This window comes from Scatophagus argus, chromosome 21 (assembly GCF_020382885.2).
Source record: "Scatophagus argus isolate fScaArg1 chromosome 21, fScaArg1.pri, whole genome shotgun sequence".
NCBI classification, from domain to species: domain Eukaryota; kingdom Metazoa; phylum Chordata; class Actinopteri; family Scatophagidae; genus Scatophagus; species Scatophagus argus.
Window position 1 is genome coordinate 19,814,710 of NC_058513.1, and position 17,989 is coordinate 19,832,698.

Below are 17,989 nucleotides of genomic sequence, written 5' to 3' on the forward strand. Positions count from 1 at the left end.
ATGTTGATCTGTGTACTTTATATATATGTGTGTGTGTGTGTGTGTGCGTGTGTGTGTGTGTGTATGTAGAGAAAGAGAGAGAGATTAGATATTAATGGTATAATTTTCATCATTTTTAGTTACTGGAGCCCCAAACGCACTTCCTGTAGTTTTTAGTTTTTCTTATGAAGAGGAAGAAATGGATTCGCTCTACTGTTTAAAACGTTTAAATGTTTTCTTTCTTGTAGGAAGTGAAATATAGATAAAGTTTCTATTTTACATTTTATTGTGTTCATGTTGAATGTGTTGCATAAATAAAGCTGTCTGAAGACTTGAATCATTATCGTCAACAACAGCAACAATAATTTCAGTCGAACTTCAAATCTCGTGAGAGTTTGTGCTCGCTCCCACTGACTTGCTCCGCTCTGATGTCAAACAATTTGAAATGGAAACGTGATAAGAGCGTCTGGCTTGAGAAGTCAAATTATCATCAAGACTTCCGCTTCAGTGAGCGGTACTTCAAAATAATATCACAAAAGTTGTTTTTTTTAAATTATTCTTTCAGTTTTGCATCGCTAAACAATTTAAAAGGCAGTTTTATTATAAAATCTTATGATTTTACACACTGTAAATTTACTGTACTTTTATCTGCGTCTCTGTTTGACTTGGAATTTTTATGTGCTTGAAATGTCTTTCTCTCTCTGTCCATAGGGTAATATACTGTATGGATCTATAATTAATATATTATCCAATAGAAAATAATAATGACAATCGTGATAATAACAACTATAATTGAACAAATAAATACGATGTAAACATGGCGTCGATCAAAACAAACGCGACTCTGCTTTTAATCTGAAGAGCCCGGCTCGTCCGGCACCGGAAATTGTACTGTAGTTGATGCACATTAAACATGAAATTGCCGGTCAGCAGAAGGTCGGTCGACAACAGTAGCAGTTAGCCGTTAACGAAAGTCTTCACTTCATAGTTAGCGGGAATCTGACAACTTCCGGTCGCAGTTTGAACAAATTGAGTCGTTTCTGGATTATCCGCTAATGCTAACTGGCTAAAAGACTGCCGGCGGTTAGCTTTCAGGCTAACTGAACTGAAGTGTTCGGTGCGTCGGAAGAGACGGGGGCTGCTTTAGCTATTAGCATGCAGTGTGCTAACGTTCTGAAGAAGAGAAGTTTGGAAACGGAACTGGATCCGTGGAGCTGCAGACCGGTGAGAGAGCAGTGTGTGTGTGTGTGTGTGTGTGTGTGTCAGATCATCAATCAATCTCTTCAGTCACTTTGTAAATTGCAAAACAGCTGTTGACTTTTTTTTCGTTGACATTTCTAAGCAATTAACTGATTATTAGCGATTGATTGTTAAGGTTAGTATAAGTCTGTGTAATGTCCCCACAAGTTACCGAAGTCAGCGCGCGCGCGCGCGTGTGTGTGTGTCATGGACATGATGAAGATGAAGACTCTGGTTGCCAGGTGTCTCGTGGTCCACCTGCAGGTTGTTTTCCACTGATAATCACCGGAGCTTTTGCAAGCTACTTTCACCAGCTGTTGCTAATCTATATTCTGTCGACTGACTTAATAATTAATCGACTTACTGGTTCTCTTTTGATTTGCGTAGCAGAAGTTTGTTTGTCTTTGAATCAGATTCATATGTGTAATACGCAGAATGATAGTTTGAAGTTGTGTTTAGCGTTGAGTGCAGCAGGATTCACTCTGTGATGACAGTAAAGAATCAAACTGATTCACTGACACAAGGAGGTCAACAACTAAAATCACAATGTTTCACACAACATCCACACACCACAAGACGACTCGTAATAACGAGTAGGAATGAAGTCCCACAGCATCTGCAGCTAATTTATTCTTTATGAACACTTAATAAATACCTGACAGCAGAATAAGCAGCAGTGACAGGATTTAAGATTAAGATTAAGATTAAAGTGACATATTTTGTCATTGGAGGGAACTCACTCCAACGAAATTTGTTCTCTGCATTTAACCCACCCAAGTGACGTGCACACACACACAGCAAACCCGGGGCAGTGGGCGACCGCGTGCAGCACCCGGGGAGCAGTGGGGGTTAGGTACCTTGCTCAAGGGTACCTCAGCCATGGACACCAGTACGGGGAATCGAACCAGCGATCCACCGGTTACGGGTCCGACACCCTAACCGCTGATCCACGACTGCCACCGTGATTTAAAATACAGAAGCGTATGTGTGTGTCTCTCAAGGATTCAAGGAGCTTTATTGTCATTTCACATGTAGAAACATGAGGTGGAACGAAATTTGTTTCCCCGGTCCCGGTGTAAGCCCAATTACCTAACAAAATACCTTATGCAAATAACTTGTTGCTTGACTGCAGGTGTCTTTCTCAGATAGAAAAAACATAAATGTTTAAAATGTGGGAAACTCTGGGAGGTGATGATGATGATGATGAAGGTGCTTGTTTTCAGAAGCGAATGTGTTTGGAGGCGGAGCTCCAGTCAGTGGAGTGTCCAATGGAAACGTCCCACACTTTTACTGTGTCCAATCAGCACCAAGAACAACAGGTGAGTGCAGGTTGCCGTGGCAACATGCCTTAAAGGTCAGTGAGACTCCTGTCACCTGCTCAGATCAATAATCACTCAATCAATCGCAACAAATCATCTCTTATCACCGGCTTATTACCTCTTTTTGAACTGATAGATGGGAGGCGGAGGGTTAATGTAACTTGTTGTGATGTTTGGGAGCTGTCACTATGGTAACATTTTGATGTGTGTGCGCATGTTGATGCAGGTTGGTGTGGTCCAGTCCAGACCTCCTCTGCTCTCCTGTTCCAGATGTCTTGGAGGAGAACCAGTAAGTGTGTGTCTGATAACCACACGTGTGATCGTCAGTGTGGTTGTGTGAACCTCCGCACAGCTCTGCTGATAAAACTTTGATAAGTCACTGAAGGATTTTTCAGGAAGTCTGCGGCAGTTCGAGGTGATGATGATGATGATGAAGCAGACATGTGATCAGTTTATTGCCATGTCTGAGGCCGTAAACAGCTCATAAAGTCATTGGAGACTCACCTTTGGATGAAGGAGAGGCTGCAGGTCACACAAACAAACAGGCTGAAACTGGTTTACAGACTGAACTTTGGTGTGGACGCCTGGGGACACCTGGTGTAATAACACTCTGTGTGTCGGTCTGAAGGGGGACGTCCTGTCTGCTCTGCAGTGTCTCCAGAGGACCTGCCTTTTAACTCAGAACATACAGGATTTTTTAAATGTGTCTGCCTCCACACGCATGTCTGTTTATGGACATTAGCTGGTGACACACTCTCACACACACACAGTTGTGTTTCCATTGACTCCTGGAGGCTTAACCACCACCTGACCATAACAATAAACATTACTTGCCTAATCCTAACCGCAGCCTAACCTTAAAGCAACCCTAATATGTTGTGATTTACGTCGTGAGGACGTTTTGTCCCCTTAAATAAGACGGGTCCTCACAGTGGGACTGCGAAAACAGATTTTACAGGCAGAGAGGAGAAGAAACCGCAGTGGGCTGACTCTGGGCCGAGCACGCTCCTCCTCATGTTTCCTGTTTCAAACTGGATGTTGAGCTCATCCACAAAGTCTGAAGAGATGACAGCAGCTCTGATCGTCGTTTCATCGTCAGCCTGTTGTATGTGATCTTCATCGTGGGATGTTTTCATGTGATTTCAGGGTCACATCAACCACATCATGGGCCTCTGAGGAGCTGAACAGCACCACTGACGCAGGAGGTGGAAGACAAAGAAAAGGAGGACATGTCCCCATCTCCTGACCCCTCTGTGTCATCCTGAAAAATGTTTGAAACACCAGAAATCATCCAGAGTGGCAGCTTTACAGCCATCCAGTGAGATTTCTGCTTCACTTCACTGCAGCTTGATGATGTCATCATGACCTCACAAACTCAAACAACCAGTCAGGTGCTTTTTTTTTTTCCTCAGATTTTTGTTCCTTTGACTACAGTTATTTTAGTGTTTGTGGCCCATACTGTTGCCACAGTAACAGACATCTGATCCAACAATTAAACAGATAAAATAAATATGCTGTACAGATCACGTGAGTCAAATCAGAAGCGATGGTGCTGTTCATCTGAAGGACCTGACTCGTCTGCTACCTGAACTTGTAATGAAGTGGCTGTAAATTAAAGTTGTCTGTCAGCAGAAGATTGGCCAACAACAACCACAGTAGTTAGTAGTCAAGAGAAAGTCTTTCATTTTTAGCAAATCAGTAAGATCTCACATGTCCTCTTGTCTTTGAACACACCATCACATGGAGTCTGAATGTGTTACAAACTCCTGGAACAGTGACACATGCAATCAGTAAAGCACATCACTATGAGACCTGCCCTCCTCCTCCCTGACGGCTGATTGGTTCACATGTCCTGTGACAGGTGAGGACCCTTTGAACGCAGAAGTTAAGACTCGTCCAACGTTCAGTGAATGCATCACTTGAATAGCAGAATGTAGTTTAAGATGATTAATGGATCATCAGTGATCAGTGACTCAGCTGTGATTGGTCTCCCTGCTCTTTGATTTTCAGGGCAGTGATTTAACCTTTGATCTCCTTGTGAGACTTAAACTGTCTTTAACAGCAGACAGTAAAGGGCTATGACTCTTTGAACATCAGTTTTCACACTCAGGTAGCATGTTAGCTTAGCCTGGCTAACCGCCTCCTCTGAGCATGTGCAGACTGTCTGAGACCACACGAGGTCCTTCAGGTGGTCTAAGGTGTTGGACAGACAAAAATCAGTGAACAAATCCATCTGGGTCAACATCCAGAAGGAAGTGGACACATGACCGTCTTTCATTGTCTTTTATTCCTCACACCATAAAGAAAGTAACGTAACAAGATTGGTTTTCATTTACCATCAGCTAATTACTGATTTTTTTAAATACTGACCAGACCTCAAAAGGGACTGAAATCTTTTGTCTTTGTCTCTGTGTCGTGTGAAATCATGAGGATGATGAGTGTTTTAATTGAACGGGAAAATAAATGAAGTGAAAGGTTCTTAAAGTTTGCAGATTTATATTTTTATATTTAAATTCTGACTGAATGTAAAGCAGTTTCCTGCTCAACTCTATTTTTGATGATGTCATTTCCTGCCTTGGGGCAGACCGATCAGAGCTCAGCATTTCTGCTGATTTCAAAATAAATTCTTTGACTGAAAAATGGTCCCAGATCTGTTTTCTTCTGACTGATAAACTCAAAGCTTTGATTTTTCAAAAACTTTATTCAGCCTCAACAACAAAAACACTGAAATCAAACAAATCACATCCTGCTGATGGAGTTTAACAAGGAAATAAAAAGTTAATTATTAACAGAAATCAGTGTGTCCAGAAGCCCCCCCCGGCTGTCAGTCAGTCAGTCAGTCAGTCAGGTGAGCTTTGGCTTTCTTGGCAGCAGGAGCTTCACCTGTGCAGGTAAAACCACATCAGTGAGCATCATCACAGCTGATCAGCAGGTCCACAGCAGAGACGTCTTCTGTGGACCTGCTGATCAGTCGACTCATCTGAACATAAAGACTGATCTGTACATGTCTTGTGATGGACAATCAACCTACACTCTGCAGCAGCAGGTGGAGCCTCCTGTTGGAGGGACGAGTCACTGCAGCTCTGCACTGTGTGGATGATCCCAGAGGCCGTCTTCCTGGTTTCTGTCAACACACACACACACTGAGGGGACACGTCTGTCTCCAGAGTCAGCACACCAAGGGGACACGTCTGGAGTAGTGCTTACCTGCGTGAAGAACAGCTGATCGACAGGTGGAGGAAACGGCTTCTTTTGCATCTCCGTCTGACAAACCAAACAACAAACCTCTGAGGAACCACATCAGGAGAACAACGTGACACATTCACACAAACACCGAGTACCGTAGATCCACAAACTCGACGCTCATCACCAGAACTAAACAGCTTCAGTAAGATCAGAATAGCGTGAAGGGGCCCGAGGGGTCAGGGGGCCCCTAAGCCCTTCTTTAATGCAGTGAAATGTTCCACATACAGCAGCAGAAGGATACAGGTTGGTGATGTCATAGGGACCTCTGAGCTCCAGAGGCTGAGGACGGACACACACACACACACACACACACACACATTACAGATTATTAAAGACTGATAAGTGCGCTGCATTACTGCTGATAACAGATCGATAAACTGATCACTGACCCTCTGGGCTGCACTGGACAGGATCACGTTCTGAAAGATAAAAACAGGTGAGTCAGTGGGTCACGGTGCAGGTGTTGCAGGCTCCGCCTTCTGACATCACAGTGTCATCACTGAATATGTCAGCTGAGTCATTCCCGACATGCAGATTAATGACATTATATGCTGTCCCAGCTACAGGAAGTCTGTTGGGACAAAAAGAACATACCTTCCCTTTACAAGTGTCCATCAAAGTGTTAGCATTAGCGATGGTGTAGCGCCTCATGGTGGAGTCTCTGATGGCTGCTGAGTAGGAAATCTCAAATACCAGACCTCTGTCTACAGCCTCTCTCACACACACACACACACACACACACACCAATATTTGTAAATCAAACAGAACGACCAGCAGGTTTACTTTCAGCTGTTTTAAGCAGCCACAGTGCCCCCTGTGGTCATAAAATGTAACACCAGCTTTAAAATGCTGAGCTGCCACCTCAGCCTACAACAACAACAAAACTCACTCCATTGACTGGTGCTCTCTTGAAGAAGAAGGGAAGCTTTTCTGTCACCGGGATACAGATGATGTCAACATCATAGGTCATACAGGCTGCCTGAACACACACACACACACACACACACAGTGTTCAGAGCTGTCCTTCAGTACACAGTATATTTTTTAAATTTGTGTTCTGTCAGGTGGTTTCATGTAAACTCACTTTTGTATTTACTGTAAAGTACAGCCATCAAATACATCTAATTAAGTACACAGTAGAAAAATAACTCAGACTTGAGTACATGTACTTTGTTGCTTTGGTGTGAACATTAAGTCAGTGAATCTCACGTGAAAGAGTTTCTCTGTGGTCGGCTGGACGGCCAGCAGGTCGAAACGGCGATACTCTGCAGCGCTGGACCTCTGAACACACACACACACACACACACATCATGTAAAGCTGTAGACAGTTCAGCTGTACCTAATGAAACGGCTACTTGGTGTAGCATATCTGATGACATTTAACTCCTCTGGGATCAGTGCATGTTGTGACCATGAGGGGGCGCTGAGTCACTGAGAGCAGCTGAAGTGACGAAAGAAAGTCAACACTCACAAAGTGACTGGAGTCTGACATCACGATAGTCAGTCTGTTCAGCACTCTGATTGGACGGGACCGACCCTGACGGAGACAGAGAGAGATAGACAAATGTTAACACAACAAAACAAATGTCATCATCTCCATCGGCTTGGACTTCATCATACCTGTACGACTGGCAGTTGATCGATCAGATCATTGATGGGTGTTGGGGAGGGGATGTCCTGCAAACAGGAAACAAACACCGTGTTACAAAGCAACGCTGACCTCTCAACACTCCATCAATTATTTACTTGGTTAATAAAATATGAGAAAAGTCAAACATCTCATGCTGTCTAAAGTCCAAAGGAGGTTTCATCTGCATTTATGTATTTTTGATCAATAAGATGACGATGGATTAACCAAACTTCTGCAGGTAATTTATCTGCCGACCAAATACTCAGCTAAAATTCTTCGGATGTGTTTGTCTGCTGGATGATGATTCTTTGAATAAAATCAAGCACTGATTGACTTTGTTAAGTTTTCGTTTCAACAGAGCCATGCAGTTTGAGTTTTCCTGCGTGTGACTGTGTTCCTGAACACAGTCACACGCAGGTGAAGACACTCACCTGTTTCTTTTTAGCCGTTGGTTCAAACATGTAGTTTATGGCGACTGTAGAGAAACCAACTGCAGGAAAGAGATCATCATCATCAATCATCATCATCAACTTCCTGATCATCTTTCAGAGTAATCATTGATCACAGATCAAAGCCTGTTTTTGCTCTGGTAGTTCATTGTGTTTGCCGACAAGCAGCGGGACCGTGAATGAACCATGACAAATAAGCTTTCTGAACCGGTATGATAATTTCCTTTCTTGCAGTCGTGTCTTACGAGAAACATGAGGACAGAACATGTCTTAACATGAATATATGAGCTGTGCGTTAAGGTTTTCACAGATTCTTTCACATTTTCTTTCAAAGTTTAAAATAACAACTTTCTGGCGGAGTCTGGTATGATATTTCAGCAGGATTTCTGGGCTTGTTAACGACATTCACTGATGGAGTAAGTACATCTCTGATGTCCAGTCAGCTGGTGAGAGAATTTACTGAATACAAACTGAGCGCCACATCTGAAATCCCCGAGTTCAGCTCCGATGCTAGCTGAGTTAGCATCCCGTTCAGCAGGAGCCGAAGTCCCGCAGTGAAACTGACGATTTAGTAGCAGCTGAGCTGAGGAGACTCACGGTGAGCTGCGGTCTCTATCAGACTCTGTAGTCGGCTCTTATCTGTCGTGAAGCCCAGGTTTAAGTCCATAAACACAGCCATGGTGCTGCTGCCTGCAGCTCTCCGCCACATGTGAGGAGCCGCACGGCGTGCTGGGAACTGTAGTCCAACTGAAACAACTGTAATCTCTTCAGTGTGAAGTAGCAGTGAATCCCCGTCGTTTAAACACAGTAACTGCAACTGCCAAACGACAGTCGTTGAGAGACAGTCGTTGGGGATGGTGAAGTTGGTTTCGACTTCATTAATGCTCTATTGTGCTATAACGACAGTCGTTAGAGTCACATGGGGTCCTTTGTGAATGGCAGTTGTTCTTAGAAGCTAAGTTGTTGAATCTCCTGGGAAGGGATGAAAGGGCAGCATTGTAAATTGGAGATAGGTGGTGTCGCAGACCTCCTCCTCTGTTGAGAGATGGTTTTTCTAATTTCACATAGATGGCTTCTTTTACTCCACTTTCAAACCATCTATCCTCTCTGTCCAAGATGTGGACATTGTTGTCCTCTTGTCGTTTGTCACAATGGGACACTAAACGAGCCTATGACACCACTGGCCATGTGAATGCCTCCACAGAGGTTAAATACCTGGGTCTCCACACCAGCTAGTTGGACTAGTCCCAGCCTAGTCAAGCGAGCATGAACTGATGAAGCCTCTTGGATGAGAGGTGAAACGTCTTCAAAGACAAATAACTAAGTCCAGTTGCATTCGATTGAATTTCCTTGAGATAACCATGACCTGGATGAATGAGAATATTCACAGGCTTAACGCCCATGGAGTTTGAAAGGGATCTTAGGCAACAGCGATGAAATGAGAGAAAGCAACAGGACTGTGGGAAAAGATATGATTGTTTTGGGGGTTTTTTTTCTTGTTTGGCTGTCTCTTTTGTTAACTGTATTAATTTAGATTGTAACCTGAAGAACAAGTCATCCTGAGTTACACACTCCAGTACAGTAGGTGGCGATATGCACCTTTCAAGTTGGTTGCAACACGCAGAGACGAAGAAGAAGAAAGAAGAAGAAGAAGAAGAAGAAGAAGGAGGAGGAGGAGGAGGTTACAGATGGCGCGTGAGAAGCTGCTGCAGATATAAACACACTTTGTTACACACGTTTCTCCGGTAGCTTTGCGCTCTGAACCTCCAACTCGGAAACGTTTTGGGAATCCAGACTGTCTGCTGTTTTGTCAGCACACATCAGGTCCAGCAGAAAGGGTGAATGTCAAACGTTTATTATTATTTCACGCAGTCATACCTCTGCTGGACTGGAGGAAGATTACATGAACTGTTATGTATGTTGTATTTCTGTTAAAGTAAGAACCTTGTTAGCTTGTTAGAGTAAACATGCACAGAGGTTACTAGTAGAACCCACACAGTCTTATGTATGTCCGAATTTAATCATGTTGTAATAGTAATGCACCCTCACAGAAAGCAACATAAAAGCTTAGATTGTTAGATTTTTTAAGGGGGTTCTGCATTGTTGTCTCCCCACACATGAAGAGTTAAAGTCCTGAGGCTTACTGCAACTTTTCCACGTTGGTCACATTCTGTGAGGTTATAAAGTAAATGAAGTTAGTCTATTAGTCTTGTGATGGAGCATTAGGAAATGCAGTTCAAGTTAGAAATCTCAACTGGAAAGCAAAGGATGCATTCAAATTTCTGGGCTTTATTTTCGTTTATCTTAGTCTGACCAGCATGGATTACAAGACTGCAGATATTTGGAATGTTTTACAGGTAGCTAAAGATGAAAGTGACATATCTTGTCATTGGAGGGAACTCACTCCAACGAAATTCGTGCTCTGCATTTAACCCACCCAAGTGACGTGCACACACACACACAGCAAACCCGGGGCAGTGGGCGACCGCGTGCAGCGCCCGGGGAGCAGTGGGGGTTAGGTACCTTGCTCAAGGGTACCTCAGCCATGGACACCGGGATGGGGAATCGAACCAGCGATCCACCGGTTACGGGTCCGACACCCTAACCGCTGATCCATGACTGCCCCGTAAGCTAGGCTAGCAGTTTCTCTTTGTGCTAAGGCTAGGCTAGCAGTTTATGAAATGATGAAAAGGTTAAAGGTTGTCATTGCTTCGTCTCTTAGCTTTAAAAGTTTTCTTTGACTGGGAGATGAGTACATTTAAAAATGAAATTATTGTTTCTGTTATTTGTCTGTCAGACTCAATCCACTAAAGTTCAGTCCAGTTCAGACCAGTACAGATGATCGCAATGTTCAGGCCTCTGAAGATCCTCCTGTCTGCCACAAGGTGTCATCCAACCCGTTGCTGCTCAGACTTCGTCTCCAGGATGAGGTTCAATTAGTCATAGTAACCCAACTGATTGATTGATTGGTTTATTGATTGATTGACCGACCCGTTCTCTCAGGTATGTGAACAGGCTGAAGGAGGATGATGTAGCGTGTGCTGCAGCACTGCAGAACGCTCACATTTTCTTGTTCCATCGTCTGTCTCCTCTTCTGAAACGCGCTGAACATGGAACCTTCAGACCAGCAGTACTGACTTGCTCAGGTACAGTCTACTGAACCAATCAGAGAACCTCAGGTGGAGAACCACAGGTACATTTGCATTTTGTTTGTTGTGTGTTCCAGATGTTCAGCTGATCCTGGAGAGACTTGGTTCAGACAGAATCCTGCTGAAGGAGTCGGTTCTGATCGGCTGCTCTGAGCAGAACCAGGCTCAGTTCTGTCTGGATGTTGGTAAGAACACATTAAATCCAGACTGTTAAGCAGCAGTCTGCACTTGGGATGGGTTCAGTATGTTCTGATTTTCTTGTTCATGTTGGCTGCTGTAGGAGATCTGGATCAGGCAGCAGTAGAGGAAGTGTGTGAAGGAAGCTTCATCGATCTGAGGAAAAGTTTCAGGGGCAGTCGTGGATCAGCGGTTAGGGTGTCGGACCCGTAACCGGTGGATCGCTGGTTCGATTCCCCGTCCCGGTGTCCATGGCTGAGGTACCCTTGAGCAAGGTACCTAACCCCCACTGCTCCCCGGGCGCTGCACGCGGTCGCCCACTGCCCCGGGTTTGCTGTGTGTGTGTGCACGTCACTTGGGTGGGTTAAATGCAGAGAACAAATTTCGTTGGAGTGAGTTCCCTCCAATGACAAAATATGTCACTTTAACTTTAACTTTAACTTTAACTTCTCCTGACAGGATCAGAGGCTCCTCTAGTGGCCAAGGTGTGTAACTACTACTGTACTGTGTATATTACAGCCTCAGAGTCACTTTTCATCCTACACTGTGTCCTTCAGGGTCAAGCTCTGCTGCGTTGGCATCAAACGAGTGGCTTCTGCAGTGCCACAGGCCAGCCGACCCACCGCAACCAGGCAGGAAGTTGGAGAGTCTGCAGCAGCAGCGGCATCATCTACTATCCCAAGGTAATGCAAGTCTAAACCAGATTGGAGCTAAATCAGAACCAGATCTAAACCGTATCCAGACTGGTCCCAAACCAGTTCTGGTTCCAGTCCAAGGCTGACTGGTTTCTGACCAGTTTCTGACTAGTGTCTCGTGCTCGTTCTTGAGATGTCTCCAGTGGTGATCGTCCTGGTGTCTGCTGGGAAACGGTGTCTGTTGGGCCGGCAGTCGTCCTTCCCTCGAGGGATGTTCAGCGCTCTGGCTGGTTTCTGTGACATGGGTCAGTGCAACCTGCATACACCTGCTTGTCAGATTACCTGCCTGTACTGTCATGTCTGTACTCATGTTTAACCTGTCTGTCTCTCTGTGGGTGTTCCAGGTGAGTCTCTGGAGGAGACTGTGTGCAGGGAGGTGGCAGAGGAGGTGGGTCTGGAGGTCCACAGTGTCTCCTACAGCTCCTCACAGCACTGGCCTTTTCCACACAGCTCCTTCATGCTGGGCTGCCATGCCTCCGTTAACCCCGCCTACACTCAGGTGAGCTCTGACACGTTTCAAATGAAGGTGTTTCTACGGGTTTTTGTTTTAGCCCTGTGAATGAGCAGCACTTGATGTCATGATTCAGATTAAGGTGGTCCAACAGTCAAACTGTGGAGGTCCTCCACAGCTGCAGGTGAGCATGTGGAGCTACCTGGTGCATTCAGTGATGTGTTTTGTGACCTGCTGTCATGTTTGTTGTCCAGTTAAACGTGGACCACTCGGAGCTGGAGGACGCTCGCTGGTTCAGTCTGGAAGAAGTCAACCTCGCCCTGCAGGTGAAAACTCCACCCAAGAGAGGCGACCCCCAAGTCCTCTGGCTTCCTCCAAAACACGCCATCGCCAACCGCCTCATCACAGAGTGGACGGACCACCAGCGACGCAGCGAGGAGGGAGAGTGAGGTCCGAACACATGGAGGAATTGACAGTGTGTGATCTCTGTCAGGACTGGAGGTCATGTGATCCAGAAACCCAGAAGTGTTTGTAATCAAACGTTTTCTATCTGTGAACCCCCTCCCCAGGTGGGACAGGTGCATCAAGGTGATGGATCAGCTTAAATGTCCTTCAGCACTTAAACACCTGGAGACATATTGCTGCATTTAATATCGTGAAATATGAAACGCATGTTGAAATCATTCATTGGGACATCTCACTTCCTGAGGACGACGTTGTCTTTGATGCCCATCCAGAATAAACGTCCACAAAGGAATCAGAGAATCAAGAATCTTGGTGTTGTCGTGTTGACGGTCGTCTCTGTGTCCAGAGCTACACTGCTGCGTCACATGTTCATCAACCAGTAAAAACTTTTAGAAAATGATGTAATTACTGTCTGAATGGGAAGTTTTATTCAACGAATGTCAGAGTTGCATACTGTAGCACCTTATTTTTCAGTTTCATCCAGATTTCTCTTCTTCATCAGCTGATTTGTTACACTGAATAAAGTGTTTACATCTGCAGTCCGTGACATCTACACACAACAAGATGATGGGATGTGCTATCTTTAATATTGTTTATATGCTTCTGAAATCAAGAATGAATTATTATGTTAGCATTTCTGCGATGAAACACAACAACTCCCTCTGATTTTCTGCCACGATCTTTTACCCAGTGTTGGAGAAGTTCATCAAGTTTTAATAAAATGGTGAGTGACTTGAAATCTGAAATGTTTTGGTGCAAAAATGCTTTTAGAAAAATTCATCTGGAGTCTGAGTCAGTCTTGAGGTCGAGCTCTTTATTTTTTGAGACTTTTTATTCAAATGTCTTCAGCTCAGAGACATTGGGACATACAGTACACGGGACACACATACACACACACACACACACATTCCCTCTGTGCTGAAAACAAGCTTCTTAACAACTTAAGTAAGGGTTAAAGTGAAAATGAATAAATGTAAATATTAATATAACTTGAATACCTATACTTGAAATAATAGCTTTTGTTTGAATATAAAACAACATTTTATGTCAATACAAATAAAAGTCATGATTTATGTAAGAATAGTCGCAGTTCAGAGCCAAAAAGTTCTACAAAACGAAAACCGCTTCCTCTTCGACCCGGAACTGATAAGACTCACTTCCTGTAGTTTCGATCTCCGGTAGCTAGCTAGTACCAGCGTGACTTTTATTAGTTTGATCTCATAGGAACAAACGGGAACGAACCGAGCTCAGCTAATGTTAGCCAGTTAGCAATAGCAGTAGTTAGCGGCCGCGTTTAGCGGGACAGGCGGCGGCTGTTAGCGGACAAGATGAGCTCTGCTGCGGCCCTGCACACTCAGCTGGCCACCGTCATGGAGTCTCTGGTTCATGCTGCGGTGGCGGAGCTTAAGAAGCTGGTGGAGGGCAGCTCGGCCTTTCTACTTAGCCTGGAGGTCCGCAGTGGCAGGTCCGAGAGGGGCGCCGAAGAAGAGCCACCTCTGTTGGCCAAACTGCAGGCCGACAGCCGAGAGAAGATGGTGAGGAGGGTGCCGACGGGACCTGGATCTCAGGGCGATTAGCTAAAGATGTAAATGTAACGTGTTTTAATGTCCATTGTTCTTGTCAGTTATGGTTCAATTTGTCTTTTCTCTGGAAATCAGTTTCTAAAGTTTGTTCGAAAATATTACACAAAATCTCACGATGGTTTTCAACTGATCACCGACAACTCTGTCTGCTTCTCATGGCCGACATCATTAAAGTAATTGGGAACTTTTGTCATTTCAAAAATAAGTTAATAACCTGCAGTTTAAGCACACTTGAGAATATGAAAGTACTCTAAAATGAAAATAGACATTACTGGATGTAACCCCAGTTCTATGAGTATGTATCCAGCTGGTCTCTCCTCCGTTCTTTAGTTCAGTATGAGATGCTGGTGCTTCATACTGCATGACTGCTCCCTCTTCAAGGTGGATTAAAAAGTGCAGCCTATTAGAAGACTATGAATGTACATGTACTCACAGAACTGGAGTTACATCCAGTAACTACTGTTTTATCCTGTTAGCATGCTGATGATGAGTGACAGATGGAGATTCTCTTTGCTCTGCCACAGTAATTGGAGAACCGTGTGTCTGATGTTGGCATCTGTCTGTTTGACCTTTGACCTGTGTCAGGTGCAGTTTGCTTCCATCATGGAGACCCTCGGGAACGAGGCTTTGGGGAAGATCATGAACATCGTGGGTGAAGCCAAACTGCTGGAGGAACTGGAGTCCGGGAGGGGTGGCAAGAGACCACAGACAAGCATCCTCAACGTTCTCAACAACCCGCGTGTCGGTACGTATGCAGGCCCCGCCCCCGCCAGTCCGGAAAGTAATCACACGATGGCGTCATACTAATCTGAGATGTGATTTGTCCATCACAGAAGTCGAACACTCTTACGGAGTACGACTGGAGAGCTCCGACACACACAGATCGACTCAGGTAAGACCCTCCTCACCTGCTCATCACTTATGTGTTCGATGACCAGATTGTGACGTCCGTACGCTGTGTCCCTGCAGACCAAATCAGAGGAACCAGATGGAAATGAAAATCAGTTTGTGTTGGCAGTCACTGTTAAAGACGAACACGGCAACATCGACCTCGGTGCCATCGCCGAGAGTGAGTACCTGATTGGTATCTGGTCAGATCATATCGCAGTCAGTCTGTTTGTGTTTAATTCACCACTTCCTCTGTCTCTTTCACATTAAAAGCCTCTGTGTTAGTTCAGTTTACTTTCCTGATAGCATTTTTGAAATCAGTACAAAGAAACAACAAAGAAAAAATCTAAATTAAAAGTTGATTTTATCTCACCAGACAGAAAGCACATCCATCAGTGATGTCACCTGTATGTCACTGCAACCAGGTGAGGGGGAGCAACAGCAACTGAAGGGATATTCAGTTGCTGTTTAAACTCCAGGATTTCATGCAGTATATTCAAGGCCCTCAAGGAACAGTCAGACACAGAAATTCTTCAGATTGTTCTCCAGAGTCAGATATCAGTTTTATCTGCGTGTCCAGGATGTGGTTAGCCTAGCTTAGCACAGACACTGGAAGCAGAGGGAAGCTGCTCGCCGGAAAAGTGCTGCTCAACAAAAGAAAACAGAAAAATACAGTCTGGAGTTCAGTATCTTCCCCACCAACCTGCTCTGCCTCCTGAGGCCCAAATTAAAAAGTAAAACAGGTTTTAAGAACAGCAGCAGTTTATTTAAGTTAAAAGAGATAAACTCCACTTTTATTAATGTTGGTGATTTTTCTTCCAGGAGCTGAAGTTGAAGCTGCACAGCCGGTGACCTCTGACCTCCAGCTGCAGCAGAAAGTTTCCAGTTCACCAGACTTTGTTTTGCAGAGCGTCACGTGGAAATACTTCATGTGCACGTCATGTGGTAAATCTTTCACATCTCAGAGCAACCTGAAGTCTCATTATCGCATCCACACTGGCGAGAAGCCGTTTTCCTGCAGCGTCTGTGGACGAGCTTTCCGTCAGAGGCAGAGTCTGCAGAGTCATGTGAGGACACACACTGGCGAGAGGCCACACGAGTGTCCTCAGTGCGGCAAGTGTTTCTCCAAGCAGACGCAACTCAAAACTCATTCCATCATCCACACTGGGGAGAAGCCATACGGCTGCGATGTGTGCGGCCGCCGCTTCAACCTGCTGCAGAACCTGAACCGACATGCACACACCCACACCGGCAAGAAGATCTTTGTCTGCGGCATCTGCGGTAAAGGCTTCACACGTGCCGTCACACTCAAAACACATAAGCTCATCCACACCGGACAGAAACCCTTCAAATGTGAGCAGTGCCCCAAAACCTTCCGCCATGCCGTCAACCTCAAGAACCATCAGAGGATTCACAGCGGCGTGCGGCCGTTCAGCTGCGACCTCTGCGGGAAGACCTTCCGCCAGTCTGTGAACTTGAAGATTCACCGGAGGATCCACACTGGCGAGCGTCCGTTCAGCTGCCAGGAGTGCGGCAAAACGTTCAGCCAGCAGAGCAGCCTGATCTCTCACGGCCGCACGCATTCGAAAGAGCGTCCATTCGCCTGCAGCTCCTGCGACAAGAAGTTCAACAACGCCAACAGTCTGAAGCTGCACCTGCGCGTCCACACCGGAGAGAAGCCGTACACCTGTGACATCTGTGGGAAGAGCTTCAGCCAGGGCAGCCACCTGAGGACGCACAAGAGACACGTCCACGCTGGCGGTAAGCAGTACATCTGTGACAAGTGTGGGAAGAGATACTCGGATCAACGCAACCTGAAGCTGCACAAGTGCAGCTATGCATGAATGTAACCTCACAGCCCGGAGTCGTGTTTCAGCTGACGCGTTTGGAGTAAAATTTACAGTTTCATCAATGGAGTTTGGAACACTCATATGAAAGCACAGCATATGAAAACATTCTTAATGTTTTGTTCAAAGTAGGATAATGGAATTGTTGAGAGAGACGGTGGGTGTCAGACAGGAAGTACACCTGTTTGAGCCAATCAGAACTAATATGTGTTGAAGTAAGAGGTTCAGAAATGTAAGCACTACATTACCCATGAACCCGGTTTCCATTGCAAGGGAGACAAGGCAGTCTAGAACTGTCATCACAATTGCATCATGGGTTAATTGATTCAAATTTCTTACTTTATCTGGCGAGTCCAACAAATATAAACTAGTTAGAGGAACTAAGTCTGTAGCTCTGCGTTCTGATTGGTGAAAACCGTGACTTTAAGTTATTGTAATTCTGTTGGAAATTGTCACATTTTCATTGTCCCATTTTACAATTTAATAATGATATTTTTCATTTGTTTGTAAAATAAACAATAAAAAGACTCTAAATGAAGATCTATCCAGTCAATTTATTCCAGAAAACAGAATAAATCCAACACAGAACACATTTTATATAAAATTAACATGAACGATCAACATATCTGACTGCATTTATACACACAAAAACATGCAGGGTTTATCTCCACAACTGCTAAAACAAAAATAATTTAATGATTCATCAAAAATTACAATGAAATAAACAATTTTAAACATTAACCCTCAGTTAAGTACTTGAGTGTTAAAGTTAATTAAACGTATTCCTGCCTGACGCAGCCGTGGCCTAGAGGTTGTGATCGGAGGGTCGTCGGTTCGATTCCCCCACCAGACGGGCAGGCAAAATTTGGGTG

The 17,989-nt window shown here is 44.8% G+C and overlaps 4 protein-coding genes across 12 annotated transcripts; 3 read left to right on the forward strand and 1 right to left on the reverse strand.

Annotated features, from left to right (window-relative positions):
• Window positions 1-886: 886 nt before the first annotated feature.
• On the forward strand, window positions 887-5,015 carry si:ch211-221j21.3. Its single transcript, XM_046377603.1, has 4 exons — window positions 887-1,203; window positions 2,442-2,537; window positions 2,764-2,826; window positions 3,684-5,015. The coding sequence occupies exons 1-4, from the start codon at window positions 1,135-1,137 to the stop codon at window positions 3,711-3,713; spliced, it is 258 nt and encodes an 85-aa protein (XP_046233559.1). The 5' UTR covers window positions 887-1,134; the 3' UTR covers window positions 3,714-5,015.
• A 203-nt stretch (window positions 5,016-5,218) lies between these two features.
• rpp30 (ribonuclease P/MRP 30 subunit) lies at window positions 5,219-8,632 on the reverse strand. Of its 4 annotated transcripts, XM_046377598.1 has the most exons (13): window positions 8,460-8,624; window positions 7,845-7,903; window positions 7,404-7,460; window positions 7,255-7,320; window positions 6,993-7,064; window positions 6,673-6,762; window positions 6,378-6,494; window positions 6,173-6,202; window positions 6,011-6,062; window positions 5,908-5,958; window positions 5,745-5,801; window positions 5,569-5,661; window positions 5,219-5,420 (listed from the first exon to the last, which is right to left on the reverse strand). In XM_046377598.1, exons 1-13 carry the CDS (start codon window positions 8,569-8,571, stop codon window positions 5,374-5,376), a joined length of 903 nt encoding a protein of 300 aa, XP_046233554.1. In that variant the 5' UTR covers window positions 8,572-8,624; the 3' UTR covers window positions 5,219-5,373. The 4 variants fall into 4 exon arrangements, with proteins under 4 accessions (XP_046233554.1, XP_046233555.1, XP_046233558.1 ...); XM_046377599.1 differs by lacking the exon at window positions 5,908-5,958 and having other exon boundaries at window positions 5,745-5,824; window positions 6,025-6,062; window positions 8,460-8,621; XM_046377602.1 differs by lacking the exons at window positions 6,673-6,762; window positions 6,993-7,064 and having other exon boundaries at window positions 8,460-8,632.
• Window positions 8,633-9,361: 729 nt separating this feature from the next.
• Window positions 9,362-13,538, forward strand: nudt13 (nudix (nucleoside diphosphate linked moiety X)-type motif 13). Of its 4 annotated transcripts, XM_046377466.1 has the most exons (11): window positions 9,362-9,700; window positions 10,660-10,792; window positions 10,866-11,008; window positions 11,089-11,196; window positions 11,292-11,359; window positions 11,635-11,673; window positions 11,746-11,871; window positions 12,017-12,128; window positions 12,228-12,382; window positions 12,589-12,784; window positions 12,904-13,538. In XM_046377466.1, the coding sequence occupies exons 2-10, from the start codon at window positions 10,701-10,703 to the stop codon at window positions 12,781-12,783; spliced, it is 1,038 nt and encodes a 345-aa protein (XP_046233422.1). In that variant the 5' UTR covers window positions 9,362-9,700; window positions 10,660-10,700; the 3' UTR covers window position 12,784; window positions 12,904-13,538. The 4 variants fall into 4 exon arrangements, with proteins under 4 accessions (XP_046233422.1, XP_046233421.1, XP_046233423.1 ...); XM_046377465.1 differs by having other exon boundaries at window positions 12,589-13,538; XM_046377467.1 differs by having other exon boundaries at window positions 9,502-9,553; window positions 12,589-13,538.
• Window positions 13,539-13,935: 397 nt separating this feature from the next.
• On the forward strand, window positions 13,936-17,659 carry si:ch211-207i20.2 (uncharacterized protein LOC568537 homolog). 3 transcript variants are annotated; one of them, XM_046377461.1, is made up of 5 exons: window positions 13,936-14,334; window positions 14,968-15,127; window positions 15,216-15,274; window positions 15,352-15,451; window positions 16,093-17,659. In XM_046377461.1, exons 1-5 carry the CDS (start codon window positions 14,128-14,130, stop codon window positions 17,112-17,114), a joined length of 1,548 nt encoding a protein of 515 aa, XP_046233417.1. In that variant the 5' UTR covers window positions 13,936-14,127; the 3' UTR covers window positions 17,115-17,659. The 3 variants fall into 3 exon arrangements, with proteins under 3 accessions (XP_046233417.1, XP_046233419.1, XP_046233420.1); XM_046377463.1 differs by having other exon boundaries at window positions 14,258-14,384; XM_046377464.1 differs by having other exon boundaries at window positions 14,260-14,390.
• The last annotated feature ends 330 nt before the right edge of the window (window positions 17,660-17,989 follow it).